This window comes from Megalobrama amblycephala, linkage group LG13, assembly GCF_018812025.1.
Source record: "Megalobrama amblycephala isolate DHTTF-2021 linkage group LG13, ASM1881202v1, whole genome shotgun sequence".
NCBI lineage: Eukaryota > Metazoa > Chordata > Actinopteri > Cypriniformes > Xenocyprididae > Megalobrama > Megalobrama amblycephala.
Genome location: NC_063056.1, coordinates 36,633,835 through 36,648,921, shown reverse-complemented (window position 1 = coordinate 36,648,921; position 15,087 = coordinate 36,633,835). Strand labels below are relative to the sequence as shown.

The following is a 15,087-nucleotide window of genomic DNA, read 5'->3' as shown; positions in this document are numbered from 1 at the left end:
TTCAAATGGATTAATTAATGTTTATGCAATAATACTTATTTTGGGTTTTATAACCGCATAATTTGATACAGCAATCAACTTGAGTATGCAAATAAATAAAGCCATAGATATTATTGTATAAAGGCCAAGATCTTATACACAAATCCACATGTCAAAGTAGATCCTACGACGCTGCCACTTGTGTTAGTGGTTCCTCAAGGTACTGCACTAAAGCCTCAGCCTGTGAACATAAAAAACACAGTTATTTATGATTGTTCATGAAAAACACTTATGATGTATATTAATTCTCAGTGACTAAGGCACATCTCACCTTGGCTTTAAGCATCCCAAAGCCGACTGTCTCCTTGGCATACATGCAAAGCAACAAGTTAGCAACACGTGTAATGGCAACCCTTCCCTCCTGTAAAGACAGAGAAAATGCAACACATATTAAAGAAAGACTATTGTAGTAGTTCATCATGTTAGTATTATTTCTGGTATGGTTTAATTTCCAGAAACATATTATAACCCATGTGATTTGCATGGCATATAGCAGTTGCTCTGCTGAATTTGCATACCTTACAAATATGTGTAGAACTTGCATATCTTTAAGATTGGCCTTCACAATCATTTACTATAACCCAACTGTACAATTTTATTCCTACCATACAATCCATCAGTATGAATTTCAGTTTGTCCTCATTAAAGGCCTGGTGTCCGTTTTTGTCGTAAGCCGCCCAGATGTTGCTGGCAATAGCTGCAGTGACTCTTGCATCGGTGTCTCCATATCCAGAATATGCCAACAGGGAGCCTTCATTGTTCAATAACCTAAAATAAAATAAAACGCATCACAAAAACACTTTATATAATATGACTTTGACTTGTAATGTGGGCAAAAATTATATGAACACCAAAATGACATCTGCAACCAAAATGTTTGCTCAGTGACTTTTTAATTAACTGTTGTTTGGGTGTTTTTTAGTGGATGTATGTCAGTCACTTCTCTTTGAGCTCACAAAAAAAAATGTGTGCTATATTAAAATATTTTAAATAAATGGTATTTGATTTGATATTTAATCTAATGCAAAGACATTCTGATATTTCTAAGTATAACAATTATCCAATCACGTTTGGATCTACTGCACGAATATGACATTTGTTAATGATTTAACACGCAAAATAACATTACCCAACAAAACCCAAGGCAATAAAATACCTTAAGTGAACATGTTTTGAATAACATAAATGCACATTATCATTGTTTCATGTCAGTTTATCTGCCAGCTAAAGCTACTGATATGAACAAAGGTTGAATTTCATATACTTACAGCGTGCTTTGTACTCCACTGGTGTTTGCTTGACTGAGTACTTGTGTTAATGCTTTAGGACGCAACATAATTCAAATGAAAAGAGCAAATATACTAATAAACGTTTAAAATATACGCGAGATTATAGCAACAACTTCTAGCAGCCCAACAAGAACATCAGCTGACTTCTTACTTCCGCGCTGATGGTTCATGGGAAATGTAGTCTCATGGTAGTGCCTACGAACTACAAAAGCGTGGCCTGGAGATAACTTGGAGGGGGAAAAAGCAGAAATCTGAATGAAACACGGATTATTGATTTATTTTTTAAGGGCGTTATTAAAATAAAGGAAACCACAAAACAGTGTTATTTTTTTGCTGGCTAAAATATTAAAGTTAGCCTATTTTAAGGGAATTAGTCATTTTTGGGCGCAATTTACAAACTAATACTTTAAGACTCATCTTAAAACGTTTTCTTTTATATTTTAGCGATACATAAATATGTTATAAAATCACAAATAATGTTAGTACTTCTTTTTTGACGGTCCGACACGGATTCTACCGTATAAACCGCTCGAGCTGTATCGTGTTGCTTGGCTCCTAAGCAAACGCTTTGTTTACTATAGCATGATATTAGCGTTTATCTATTTTCTTAACGATGTTATACTTGCATGTAAACTTGCATATACTTTTGAGACCTCCCAAACTTTTGTCTTGACTTCCTTTGTGGGGTGAGGGCTTCAGGGAACAGCTGCAACAAGTAAACCCCTCAGTTAAAATTGTAAGGGTATTAGCACAAAAGGATTTCTTAACTTCAACAGATGTGTTGTTACTAGCTCGACCCAACATGTACATTCTTAAATGTAAAGGTTCCTCATTGACATCCATTGAGCATTTCAAATGCACTAAAGGTTATTTATTGTGAGGGAGAAAAAACCTTCTTCACTCTAAGAAAAAAATGTCTGCTCTTTGGGGAACCCAAAATGGTTAGAACCTTTATTTTTATGAGTGCATGGTTTTGAGACTTTGACCAATGAACTTCCATAGTTTTTTTAAAATTATCTTTTAAAAATCATTTTTATAGTAACTGCACCCACAAAGAAAAAATTTACAGATGAGCACAACAGAATCTGAATTCACCATAATGCTTCCAGTCCTGGATTTCACAACTTTAAAATTCCAGGTTTTCAAAGGCCAACTTCTCATCATATTGTTGGCCAAAGTACATTACCAAGATATGCTATTTAAGGTATCTAGCCAAAGCAGTCTTAATGCTGAAAGCTTTGTGATAGCAGACATAAATGCATGTACAATGTATCAAGACGAACAAATGACTTTTGTGTGACCTCCAATAGTTTGACAATAACCGCAACCCTCAGGTGAATTAAAATTATTGTTGTTATAAGAGAATATGATCATGCAATACTTTTTAAACCATTATAAAAGCATTGCAAAGAGTGACTCACATTGGATTCAAGACAAAATCAGATGTTGGCTTAAATGAAATACAAACCTCAATTAATGCAGGTTTCTGTATTGTAATTCAAGTAGAATAAAGAGTGGATTATGGATGTGCAGCAACAAAAGATGAACATTTTAATTCACATCAAAACTCTGTTAGTAGATGGCTGTTGGTTAGCACTGAGAGAAGCTAGCATCACTATCATGCTGTAACCAGTTTGTTTTGCCAGAGCAACTTGAGGATGATGTATCCAGTATACAATACAAGTGTGTTCCAGGCACTAGAATACTCCTATGTCAAAGCATAAAGATATGGTATAAACAAATGGTGTCTGCGTTCGCCACTGCTTGTTAAGCTGAGAAATATTTTATTGATGCTTTGTTACAGCCTTACCCATATGACAAGCCTTTACGGTCAATTGAGGTACACTCCTCACAAAGGCAAACGACTAAGAGATGACTGAACATCTTTTCAAAATCTCATCTCCAACTTCATTCCTTTCTAAAATAGCTGAAGTGTAAGCGATCAGAGTCAAGGTGTTATAGTGCTCCAACATGTTCATGTCTATTAGATTTCGATTAACACATCAAATGTCAAGGAACGCTCAAATCAACGTCAACTGAGGAAGGTGGAAAGGGAGTAAAGGGTAAGCTCTACATTTCTGCAATAAATACTGGTTTGATCAGGCATGAATTAGGAGAAATAGAGAAATTAAGGAAACCAAGCATTCTCACAGAAGACAAGAATCTCTCTGGCCTCGGAATTCAAGCGGATGGATTTTATTCCCCTAACCACCGAGTAGTGCCTCAGGTGAGAATGATCTAATTGTAAGGAATGGTAACTTAGACTTGGTTCAGCAAATGTAAGCTCTGTCCCATCTTACTAGTGATGAGGGATTAGTGTGACGTCATTCCACAGCGATTCTGGTTTGGTTTGTTTTTTTTTTGTTCAAGGAAACAAATTTGAAACCTCATTGCTTTTGATTCAGAGATCAACTGATCGAAGCAACAACAAAAAAAGGAAAAAAAAAAAAAAAAAAAAACAAGATTGGAGTAATTGGAATTCTGTCTATGTAGGACTTGTCAGATTTTATGTGATGAAGGACTATGTTTGCTTCTTGTCTCCCTTTGCACGCTCTCAGCTGATGGAATTAAGATGGCTGGGAGCCGAGCAGTCTTTCGATGGCGGCATTGATGTCGCCCCCGGTGGCGATGAGGGCCTGCAGGTTGGCTTCCCTGTTGATGAAGCCCATGGCACTCAGCTGCTCCAGCTGTTGCTGGAAACGCACTTCTGGAGTCTGAGTCTGTAAAGCAAAATAAAATAAAGTAAGTACAATCAAATTTACACACTACACTGTTAAGAACTGTAAATAACAGCAGCAACAAAGAAACACGAGTACCGATGCACTCCCTCCAGCAAACATCTGTAACATCTGTTGCATGAGCTGCTGCTGGGCGGGATTAGTTCCAGCAGCAGGGGTGGGGGCGGGGCCCTGGCCTGAGGGCGGAGGATTCTCAGGAGTCACATTCACACCTGTGGGCAGTGGGGCACCAGGAATCCCAGCAGGAATCCCAGCAGGCATCCCTGCAGGCATCCCACCAGGCACCAGACTAGAAAGAGGCAAGGAATTTAATTGGGAAAGAGCAGATATTGACACACTGCTTATTTGATTGTTGAATCTAACTAATTGTTTCCATAAATGGAATAACACAAACTTGTTTAAAGGGTTAGTACACCCAAAAATGAAAATTATCCCATGATTTTACTCACCCTCAAGCCATCCTAGGTGTTTATGGACTATCTTCTGTCAGATGAACACAATCAGAGATATATTCCTCCAAGCTTTATAATGGTTGTGAACAAGGGGCCACATTTTGAAGCCAAAATAAACTCATTCATTATAAAACTAATCCATACGGCTCCAGTGAGTTAATAAAGGCCTTCTGAAGTGAAGGATGGGTATTTGCAAGAGAAATGTCCATATTTCAAACTTTATAATAACTAGCTTTCAGCAAACAACTGTACGTGTCGATTTGTGGCAGAAGAGGAACCTCTGATCCAACGCAATGACGAATGTGGAAGATTGCTCGTGAAATTTTTAAAGAGAAATGTCTGAGGATTTTGATATAAGAGAAGAGCAGCTTTAGTTTGTTGCACAGCCCTATTTGTTTGAGCCGCTTATGCTACTCCTACATCCTGCGTCATACATCGCGTCAGGGGTTACTCATTTGGCGCAAGTCAACTTGCGCAGTATGCACACGGTCGTCCGCCGTAATCTAGTTATTTGAATTTACAGTTTTAAATATGATTTTATTCATTTATTTATTTATTTATTTATTTTTTTACAAAAAGACATCAATTCCCTTCAGAAGGCCTTTATTAACCCCCTAGAGCCATACAGATTACTTTTATTATGGACGGATGATTTTTTTTTGCTTCAAAATGTGGCCACCTGTTCACAACCATTAAAAAGCTTGGAGGAGCCAGGATATTATCTTTAAATATATCTCTGATAGTGTTCGCCTGAAAGATGTCGTCATATATACCTAGGGTGGCGTGAAGGTGAGTAAATCATGGGATAATTTTCATTGTTGGGTGAACTATCCCTTTAATAGGCAAACATGTGTGCTGTAATCTAGAGGAAGCTGGATTTACTTGGCAACAAAGCCAAGAGGGAAATAACTAGTAGAAAGAGGATGTGTTCTCTAGAGGTTCTCACTCTGTAGAGAATTAAGTAGTGCTAAGCAATATAACTCAAAAATATTTTACTGGGAATGTAAAATGTATGTATGTATGTATTATATTTTATATATATATATATATATATATATATATATATATATATATATATATATATATATATATCAATCAAAAAAAAAAAAAAAAAAAAAACTGCACCTGGGCATGAGACCAGGGGCTTCAGTTTGAAGGGTTTGCAGTCCTTCCTGGATCTGCATAAGGGCTCGCATGGCTCGAGGATTTGTCATGACAGAAAGGGCTTCCGGGTTCTGCATCTGCAAGTCCAAAAACAAGTCAGTTAGCACAATAGCACATGAAACCCAAATCCAGTCACATATCCCAAAGAGAATCTACAACAATTCCAACGGGACACACCTGCTGTAGAAATACAGGTAGCTGCTGTCTCATTTGCTCCTGCAGCTGTGGATTTCCGGCAAAGAGGGGGTTGTTCATCAATACCTGAAAAATGCATTTGTATTAATATGAGAACATCATAGCAAATCAAAACTTTTGGGAACTACCAAATGATGGTCTTGCTACCTGTGAGGCAACATCAGGATTTTGGGCCAGGGACTGCATCATGGTGCGCATATAAGGAGCAGAAAGCATGTTCTGCATAAGCTGAGGGTTCTCAGAGATCTGTTGCATTAGGCTTTGCATGCCAGGACTGTTGAACATGCCTAACAGTGAACCACACACACACACACAAAAGGTTTAACATGAAATCAATTCATTTGAGATCCTTTGTAATACTACATGGCGATGTAAATTTCACCCTTTTATGCAGTATTTGACCAGAATAAATATTTGATTAATTATTGACAAAATAATCTGTGCACTTAAATTATATGCTTGCAAATTCTCCACAACATAACCTCAAACCAATCCATGCACCTTGTTTTACAATTAAAGATAAATGTTTACATAAAATGCTATTACCGTTTCCAAGGTTAGAGGAGGCAATGCCCAAAGGGTTGGACACACTGGGTGTGGTCGAGCTTGTGGTGGAGCTGGTGGTGGTAGCCGTCCCAGAGGTGGTGGTGGCGGCGGTGGTGTCAGGGGGACCCCAGGGATTTGGCAGGGGCTCTCGGTTTTCTGTCCTGGAGGGCTGTGTTCCGGAGTTTTCAGCATTTCCACCCAATGCAGAGAAAGGGTTATTTCCAAACTATTCAAAAGAAGATGACGCAATATAACATTTACTGCTGTCATTTCAAATTAGAGTTAAGACTTAACACAATATGTTCACTTCAGCATTGCAATTCAACAATATTGTAGGCGACAACAAGATTTTTCTTTTTTAAGTTTAAATAAATAAATAAATAAATCTGACCTGTTCACGTGCAGCGCTAAACATGGGCTCTTGAATGTCAGTGTACATCCTCCGAAGAGCATTGTAACCCCCGGGAATACTCTCTAAGTTGCTAAGCGCCCGGTCTTGGTTACGCATCATCTCTTGCATCATGGCTGGGTTCCGTGCCAACTCCATTGTCTTAAAGAAAAAAAAAAGAAAAAAGTGTGTTGTAAAATCAAATCAAGCCAAATTAACGTGTCAGTTTCAATGCTGTAGTACATGACTAATAATATACCTGTCTCATGAGCTCTGGGTTGTTAAGCATGTGTGAAATCTCTGGGTTGCGCTCCATTAGTTGCTGCATCTGTGGATTGGCCACTATCATCTGCCTCATCAGGTCAGGGTTGGACATCATGCTCTGCACAAGCGGGTTCTCCATGATCTGAGACAGCATCTCGGGGTTAGACATGAGCTGTCGCTGCATCTGTTGCTGAAGCTCCATGAAGTTGGCAGATCCCATACCGAGGTTGGCCAGGCCCGACAGATCACCAAACCCAGCTGAAAACACACAAGGACTTATCTTACAATGAACTGTATTAGGATTCACAATATTTGTGTTTCCAACTTTTATTTGTATGAAAGGAACTAAATTTAGGGATGGAACAGGGAGCAATCTGTCAATAAACTGAACAAATATTCTTGTGAACATTGCAACAAAATTCTGGAACCACACCATTTTGTGTTGCAATGATTACATGACCTAGAATTTAAGTATGTACATACTAAACAAATATTCTCTCAAATATTATAAACATATTACAGTTATTCTCTCTTGTATGTTGCAACCAGTGGTATTTTGTATTTATTTACTATTACAGTATTGATAAATATTTATTTTTATATTTTCAGTTATTTCATTACAATTTAAGATATTAAAGCCAACGTTTTTGGAATTGTGTTGTACTTTTTTTCTGATTGTTTTATTTTTTTTTATATTTATACTATTTTATTTTATTTTTTAATATTTATAATTAGCTTCAATTTATATTCCAGTTTTAGTCATTTTAGTACTTTAACTTAACATTTTTCATTCAGCTGCCAAGGAAAGGTTTCACTTCAATTTTCATTTAAGTTCAAGTTTTTCCACATATTTATATTTTATTTATTTCAGAATTATTTCAATTAACAAAAACAATTTTAATAGGTTAACAATAAAAACAGTCACAACACAAAACATAACAATATTGTGGAATTATATTAAAAACAGACAATAAACTTAAAAACATAATTCACCTAGTATATTGGCTGGCTGTGAGGGGGTTGGGGATGTCCCAATGCCCTGGGGTGTGCCCAGGTTGCCAGCCGGACTGGGGTTAGCGGTTCCGTCACTGTTGCCCTGTGATGGTCCAGGGCCAGAAGAGGCAGAGGTCTGCGAACTACCATTACCTGAAGTCCTACAAACACAAAACACCCTAAAAGTGAGCCATTCAAACTGCATAGGCATTCTCTTTTAACACAATATGGCTTTGCATATGGAAATGCCAATTCTGTTTTGACCCTGAAAGCAAGTCCTCTTACTTTTGTGCGGTTTTGATGACCAGGTGAACCGTGAGTCCGTCTTTGATGCCATGCTGACCGAGCGTGTCTCCATCCTTCAGGATCTTACCGGCAAAAATCAGAACCAACTGGTCTTGCTTCGCCTTAAATCTTTTGGAGATTTCTTCTTTAAACTGTTAAGAGGTCAAAACATGCGGGTTATGATGTTATAAATTAAATCAGAGCAACACAACACCACTTTTGAGGAACATTACGTTCCCTTTTATTAAGCCTAAGCTCGTAAACATCAGCATAAAGCAGCTATTAGTCAAATAAACTGACTCAAACATTGTATCATAGCACAACATTTAAATGAAAAGTCATTTAACGTGTTATTTCGTTTATCCATAACATTTTCAAGGCAAAAATACTAGCAAAACAGAAAGAGCGCGACCAATGATGACAGACTAGAACCTTCTACATGAGCAGGCCGTTTCTTTAAAGGCAACCGCGAGTTAGAAAACCCAACTTCACATACGTTATATAAAACAAAATACAATGAATAAATTGCTCAGAATAGCCTCATTTAAGTGATATCAAAAGTGAAAGTCATTCTAAATATCCACTGCGTAGATTTTCGGCTCTGGCTGTTCGTCGTCAATCGTTAGCTCACCGGCTAAAGCTGTTAGCCGCTGGTGTAACAAACGCCCGGGTGACACAAACAACACGAAATCGCGAAAAAATCACCTGTGCGACAGATGAGTCTTCGGCGATGGCTATTTCTTCTTTATCCTTCGGTGTTTTGACGGTGACCTTAATGATAGTCGCGCTAGCGGCGGCATTTTCTTCAGTGTTCGTCTCCACGGCCGGATCCGTGCCGCTATTCTCCGCCATCTTTACTCTTCTTTTACTTCATTACATCATCGCACCAACAAGCAGCGGGGAAAAGTGCTGCAAACGCCGTCTGTTCCACAGCGGCCTCTGGTGGTGTGGCGTGTCATCGACTTTACTTACTGCACTCACTTTATGACTCAAAGTTCGCGGTTATTGGCACCTTTGTGCAGCATACACATGTGGAAGATGCTGATGAAGACCACAAAAACAAACCATTTAATGAATGTGCGAAAGCCAGACAACCATAAAATAGTAAGTGGATCAATTTGCTTCTTGATGAAGGTGACGAAGTCTTTTTGAGGCTCCTGGTACATCACTTCATCTTGTGTGTAATATCAAAGTCCCTTTAAGACTTGGTAATATTAAAGACTATAGAATAACACAAGACGCGCCACTCCTATTATTTTTAAAGGGAGAAAGTGCAACGCGTAATATGGCGGAATAAGTCCCGGCTTCTAAATAAGAGCCAATCGCTGATTGATAAAGTCATTACGTCACTGCAGCGGCCGTTAGAAGCTCAATGCATATACGTCACTTTCCCGCCAGAACGCGCTCCCTCAGCGTCACTGAGTGGCAAAAGAACCTGCTGCATGACTGGATTTAATAGAGAAAACGCGAGTAAAACAAAGGATTACACTAAAGGTTGGGCTCGAAAGTGTTCCTTATGACATGTCAAAGAAACCTAATACATGGATATTGACATGCAGCCAGGAATCGTGTTTCCTGACATTTATATGTGCCTGATTTCGACACCGGGAAACACATAAAGCAAATCTTCCTGTGAACGCTTTATATACAATATAGGTAGGTCTAAATCCCAGTAATCACTTATATTAATGTTATATTGCCATATTGTCCAGCCCTAAAACGTGTATAGTTTTTGTCAGAGTTTATTTAAAAACACCCAGTTATGCAGAATATAAGATGGTAAATATTTAATTGACCCTTCGCTGTGAGTTTGATTGACAAGCGATCTAACCAATCAGAACACCGAATCCGCCATTTTGTCCGACAAAGCAGTCAGGAGTTAGAAGATTAACCTCGGTGGAGTTAAACTCAAAAAATTGTGTATCTTTCCGCGTTTGAAACAACATTCATTCTCATGTTCATTCATGTTTATTTGATGCTATAAATGAACTAGTAGGAAGAGATGATTGGTTCACGAGCCGCTAGAGCTGAGGCGCTACAGCGATCTGTTACGACACATTAAAGAGCCACAAAACGTTTTTTTTATTGTTTGAATTTCTTAAAAAAACAACACAGTTTGAAAGCTGGGACTTTATCATAAGTAACCTGCTTTGTCTTGTCTGTTGACGTGTTGTCAGTGTCCTCTTTGCTCCGCAATGTATTTTTTACTGCGTGTTGCATGACAGCGCCACGGCTTGTCGGACAAAGCAACAGTAACTAAGGGGGGCGGGTCTTTGCAAGGGTCAATTGATGAGTTGTCATCACAACAATACATATAGGGTATGATTTTACCCCAAAATCCATCGTTTTGACACAAAATGATAACTGCAAATCCATGTTTCTCTGCCTGGAGTCAGTTGTTTCTGTGAATGGCAGCAATCCATTTGCTTATTTTTTTCTGTAGCTTTCGGCTGCAAAATATAACATAGATTTTGTCAAATCTATTTGTACAGTCAATCACAAAGCTCTAACCCATTTTGGATGTGTTTTGTGTGTTTTTCGTGGCATTCACGCTGAAAAACAATGCTGCCACTCAGTCTTTTGCCACTCAGTGGGCGTAACCACAGTCATAAGGGTCGACGGTGATGTCACGTGCATACCCTCCGAAATGAGGCACAAAAGACGCGCATTTAGGAATACGTATGCGCATTAGCTTGATTCATCCTGAAAAATACCATTTTTTGTCATGATTCGAGCGTTTAGAAACAACATTTATGAGACATATGTGATTTCAAATATGAAATTTAATCGAAAGCTTGGCAAACAGCTTTGGAGAACTTGATGTTTCCCCATTCAAAAAAATAGGAGCTGTTCGAGAGCTGCCCGCGAGGTGTTTCAAAAATGGCCACCGAGTGAAATGACTTGTCTTAAAGGGACTTTGGTTAGGGTCAATTTGACCCACACTGTACTTTCAAACTGCTTGAAATACTGGTTAAACTATTTATCTTGAATTTTTGTGAATATTTATCATTTAGGGTCATGAATGAGAGTGCATGCAAAGTTTCGATGCATAGATGTGTTTTGGTAGGCTGTATTTGGACATGTTTTGCTATAGGCTACTTGTGAGGACATAATGTCCCCACAAGGATAGTAAAACTTGAGATTACCTAATTTGTGAGTATTTTTGCTGGTCCTCACAAGGAAAATTGTTGTCTTTTTTTTTTTTTTGAAAATGTAAAAATGCAAAAAGTTTTCTGTGATGAGGAGGTTTAGGGGGTTAGGGGATAGAATATACAGTTTGTACTGTATAAAAACCATTATGTCCATGGAGGCCCTCACAAGTATAGCAAAACAAACGTGTGTGTGTATGACAAGCTACAATAGAGGTATTCTGTTTTTAAATGAATCTTTAGTATTTTTTATAGTGTCTATTTTTGCATAAAAACCAATGTGGCACAACACAATTGGTTGAACCCTATGGTTGAACCCAGTTTTTGAACACAACTAGAGGGTTCAAACATGAACAAATTCTGATCTGCACAGGGAATACTTGGTGTTGTTTTGGTGCAGATTTTAATCAGTTCTACATGAAGCACAAAATAATACACATTTTAAGAATACCTTATATGAATAGAGCAATAATTTCTTAAAAACTCTAAAATACATGACAGTACCTTCTTAACATGTTCATAGCAAAATAATTTGCAGTGTAGTAGTGTATGTTTGAGCTATTTTGACCACTACATGTAGGCCTATGTAAGCCCAGTCTCAATCTGTTACCGTAATACCAAAAAACAACAGATAGATGGCGCAATTTACATGTATACAGCAATCAATCATTTACAGTACATTTCAAATTCACCCTGAAACCTTTTAAAATACAAATTTTATTCATGTGATTTTCAACATTGTGATGTGAAGGTAAGTTTCATTTGTTATTATTAGCAATGTTGCTTACATCTCCGATATCTAAAAAGTAATTCAAGTCATGAAAAACATTCCTGTTATACTTGTTTATATTTGAGGATGTCACTGCCAGAAAAGAAACTCCCCCCTCAAAAAAAAAAATCCCACAGTCATGCCATGCATCTTCACTCATCTGGACTGAGAGGACATAAACATACAAGGTGAGCTTGAGTTAACACAATGTTTCTTAATATAATTAACAATCTAATGAACTTTAAAAACAAAACAAAAATAAAAAAGACAAGAACGTTAAAGATAATCAACAAATTGTGGTGCATCACCTCAACGTCCTTGTAGAAAACAAAGCCAGGTGGATTTTTGCACAACTTTTTTCTCCTACAAAGACTTTTATGTAGGCGACAAAACTTATGTCAGCAATGCTATTTTGATAATCAAACATATTCATACTAGTGTGTAGAATATTTAACTGTAAAAAAATTTATTTGAGAGTCTATGTAAAGTGTTAAATTTCTTTTTTTTTCTCCTGATATAATGAATATATATTTAAAAAACTGAATTTCCTGCAATGGTAATCATTTGCTGATCTTATTGTTTCATGCCGTAAACAAACAGAAGGTTTGGCCATTGTCACTTACTGGAAGGCTGAACTCCATCTCTTGTCTGTTCAGCGCAGCGTCATGTCTCTGATAGTGTCTCAGGGTGAGGGTTTGACAGTCATCGCCATCACCTCAAACCCAAAAAGCAAATGGCCCGTAATGTGTTAGATTCTGAGTTTTCTGTGTAACAGTCCAGGGTGTTTTGCACCTCGGCATATGAAAGGGAATCTGAAGGACGTCCACATAGCACTTGGAGTGAGTCACACACTTATATTAATTGCTAAATACCTTTTTGATATTTTCATTTCACATTTCACAATATTGCAATTTGGCTCACAAAAATTTTGTAATAGAACTAATATGAGGTGGGAGGAAAACAAAGATTTTCAACTAAATAATTTCGTGGGAGAATGCATATTTTTACAATAACTATGTTCCTTTAGGGGCTCTGTATGAAAACATGATGTGCAGATTTTGGATTAGTAAAAGGTATTAGTACCAAGCTTCAACTTTTAGAAAAGTTACAATTTAGTTTGCAAATTTATTTAGCCTATATGCAACCAAATTCTTTCAAACAATACAAAACATTTTGGAAAACGTTGTGAAAATATTTATTTATAACATTGCAAAGTGTGTTATATAAAATGTTAAAGTAATTCACCTGTCCACACTAAAACAAAAATGATTGGTTGACTTAAAATGTCATTGTGCCAACTCGGAATATTCTTAATTCTTAACTATTGTTCTTTTGTTCTATAGATTGTGCAGTTGATAGTTGGTGTCATCAATATTGTGGTGGGGATTGTGTTTACATACATTGGTTTTTTTTTATTTATTTTTTTATAAAATTAATGTTGTGAAATGCCTGTCAAAAAGTATCATTCATTTGATTTATCTAAAGCAAAAGCAAAAAAAAAAAAAAAAAAAGTTTGGATGCACAGATGTTTTTGTTTGTTTGATTTTACCTATTATAGTTCCTTGTAGCTGGAATCATGTGTATTCTTGGAACGAGAATTACCTGTTCTTGTCGGGTAAGTGTCTATCAAAAGCAATTGTGTTTTTGACAATTCCAGTTTTGCATATATATTTTGTTTGTGTTTTATAGTTGATAATCGGGATGACTCTGAATGTAGTCAGTGCTGCACTGGCTATCACAGCTGTTGTGCTGTATTCACTGGACCTTGCAAATGATCCATGAAACCTCCAATTATTATTATTCATGTTATGATGACCATAATGGAACACCTTCCCCTGAAAATAGTAAAAGAAATGAGGTCTGTCTGTACTACAAAAATCTCAATAAGGTAATGATTATCTTCCTTTTCTTTGCATGTCTGTGGTTTTGCAGGTGGTGGAGGATCCAGAACTTCACAAGCCGCTCCTGGAAGGCGACACTGCCAATCCTGTGTGACAAGATTAAAGGACAAAATAATCAAAGTCATTCTTTTTGCTTGTAATGGAATGGCATTTTCTCTCAATATTGTAGTGAAATGATTTAAAGCAGATCTCCATCCGCAACATTGTTAAATTACGTTTAGGAACAACACTTATTGTTTCCTTTTACAAAAGTGGTGTTACCATTGATCTCTCTATATATAGATCAGTGGGTGTTACCTTTTATTATCTTTTTCAGTTTTGTTGGGATCTTTGGGGCTGCTTTTTTTAAAAATAAATGACTGTAGCACTTTTGCATCGACCCTTTTCATGTTTGTTTTCATTTTTACAGCTTCCCTACTAAGTCTTCCTTTGTACAACAATTAAATTTCTTTTTAAAAAACAACCAAAATATTTTATTTAGCAGATGATTTCATCTAAATCAGTGGTTTGCAAACCTTTCAGACAAAAAGTAACAAAGCAACCAAGTACCATCTAGTCACTTATAAGTATAAACTTGTGACAACCTTAGTAGCAAGTGCACTCACACCATCTCGCAACTTTCCAAAGCCCAGGGTAAGTGACCCAGAGTCCTTCTCTGTCGAGAAGAGAACACTGTGAAGACCACATCTTATTCAAAAGGGGAAGTTAGTATGTGGGGAGTACATCCTATGGACTCACCTAATAGGAAGTACTACATAGAGAAGAAGTCCCTGTGATGGGCTCCACCTGATAAGGGAGAGACTACCGGCTTACACTAAACCACACAAAAACCCAATCAAACATCCACAAATTTGCCAAAAAAGGAGAAGAAGACCTACATATTAGAAAACTTTTAATGTAGTTTACATTTATCAC

At 37.2% G+C, this 15,087-nt stretch overlaps 2 protein-coding genes and 1 long non-coding RNA gene across 4 annotated transcripts; 1 reads left to right on the top strand and 2 right to left on the bottom strand.

The window, feature by feature from the left end:
- lamtor2 (late endosomal/lysosomal adaptor, MAPK and MTOR activator 2) lies at positions 1–1,512 on the bottom strand. Its single transcript, XM_048152474.1, has 4 exons — positions 1,308–1,512; positions 645–807; positions 311–400; positions 1–220 (listed from the first exon to the last, which is right to left on the bottom strand). Exons 1-4 carry the CDS (start codon positions 1,373–1,375, stop codon positions 164–166), a joined length of 378 nt encoding a protein of 125 aa, XP_048008431.1. The 5' UTR covers positions 1,376–1,512; the 3' UTR covers positions 1–163.
- A 1,287-nt stretch (positions 1,513–2,799) lies between these two features.
- Positions 2,800–9,259, bottom strand: ubqln4 (ubiquilin 4). Its single transcript, XM_048152473.1, has 11 exons — positions 9,059–9,259; positions 8,354–8,505; positions 8,069–8,229; positions 7,071–7,333; positions 6,815–6,973; positions 6,424–6,649; positions 6,025–6,164; positions 5,860–5,943; positions 5,644–5,759; positions 4,145–4,355; positions 2,800–4,048 (listed from the first exon to the last, which is right to left on the bottom strand). The coding sequence occupies exons 1-11, from the start codon at positions 9,203–9,205 to the stop codon at positions 3,896–3,898; spliced, it is 1,812 nt and encodes a 603-aa protein (XP_048008430.1). The 5' UTR covers positions 9,206–9,259; the 3' UTR covers positions 2,800–3,895.
- A 60-nt stretch (positions 9,260–9,319) lies between these two features.
- On the top strand, positions 9,320–14,551 carry LOC125243124. Of its 2 annotated transcripts, XR_007178975.1 has the most exons (6): positions 9,320–9,457; positions 12,358–12,459; positions 12,928–13,110; positions 13,615–13,650; positions 13,830–13,886; positions 14,204–14,551. It is a non-coding gene; the product is annotated as an uncharacterized LOC125243124 (long non-coding RNA). The 2 variants fall into 2 exon arrangements; XR_007178976.1 differs by lacking the exon at positions 12,928–13,110.
- Positions 14,552–15,087: the final 536 nt, after the last annotated feature.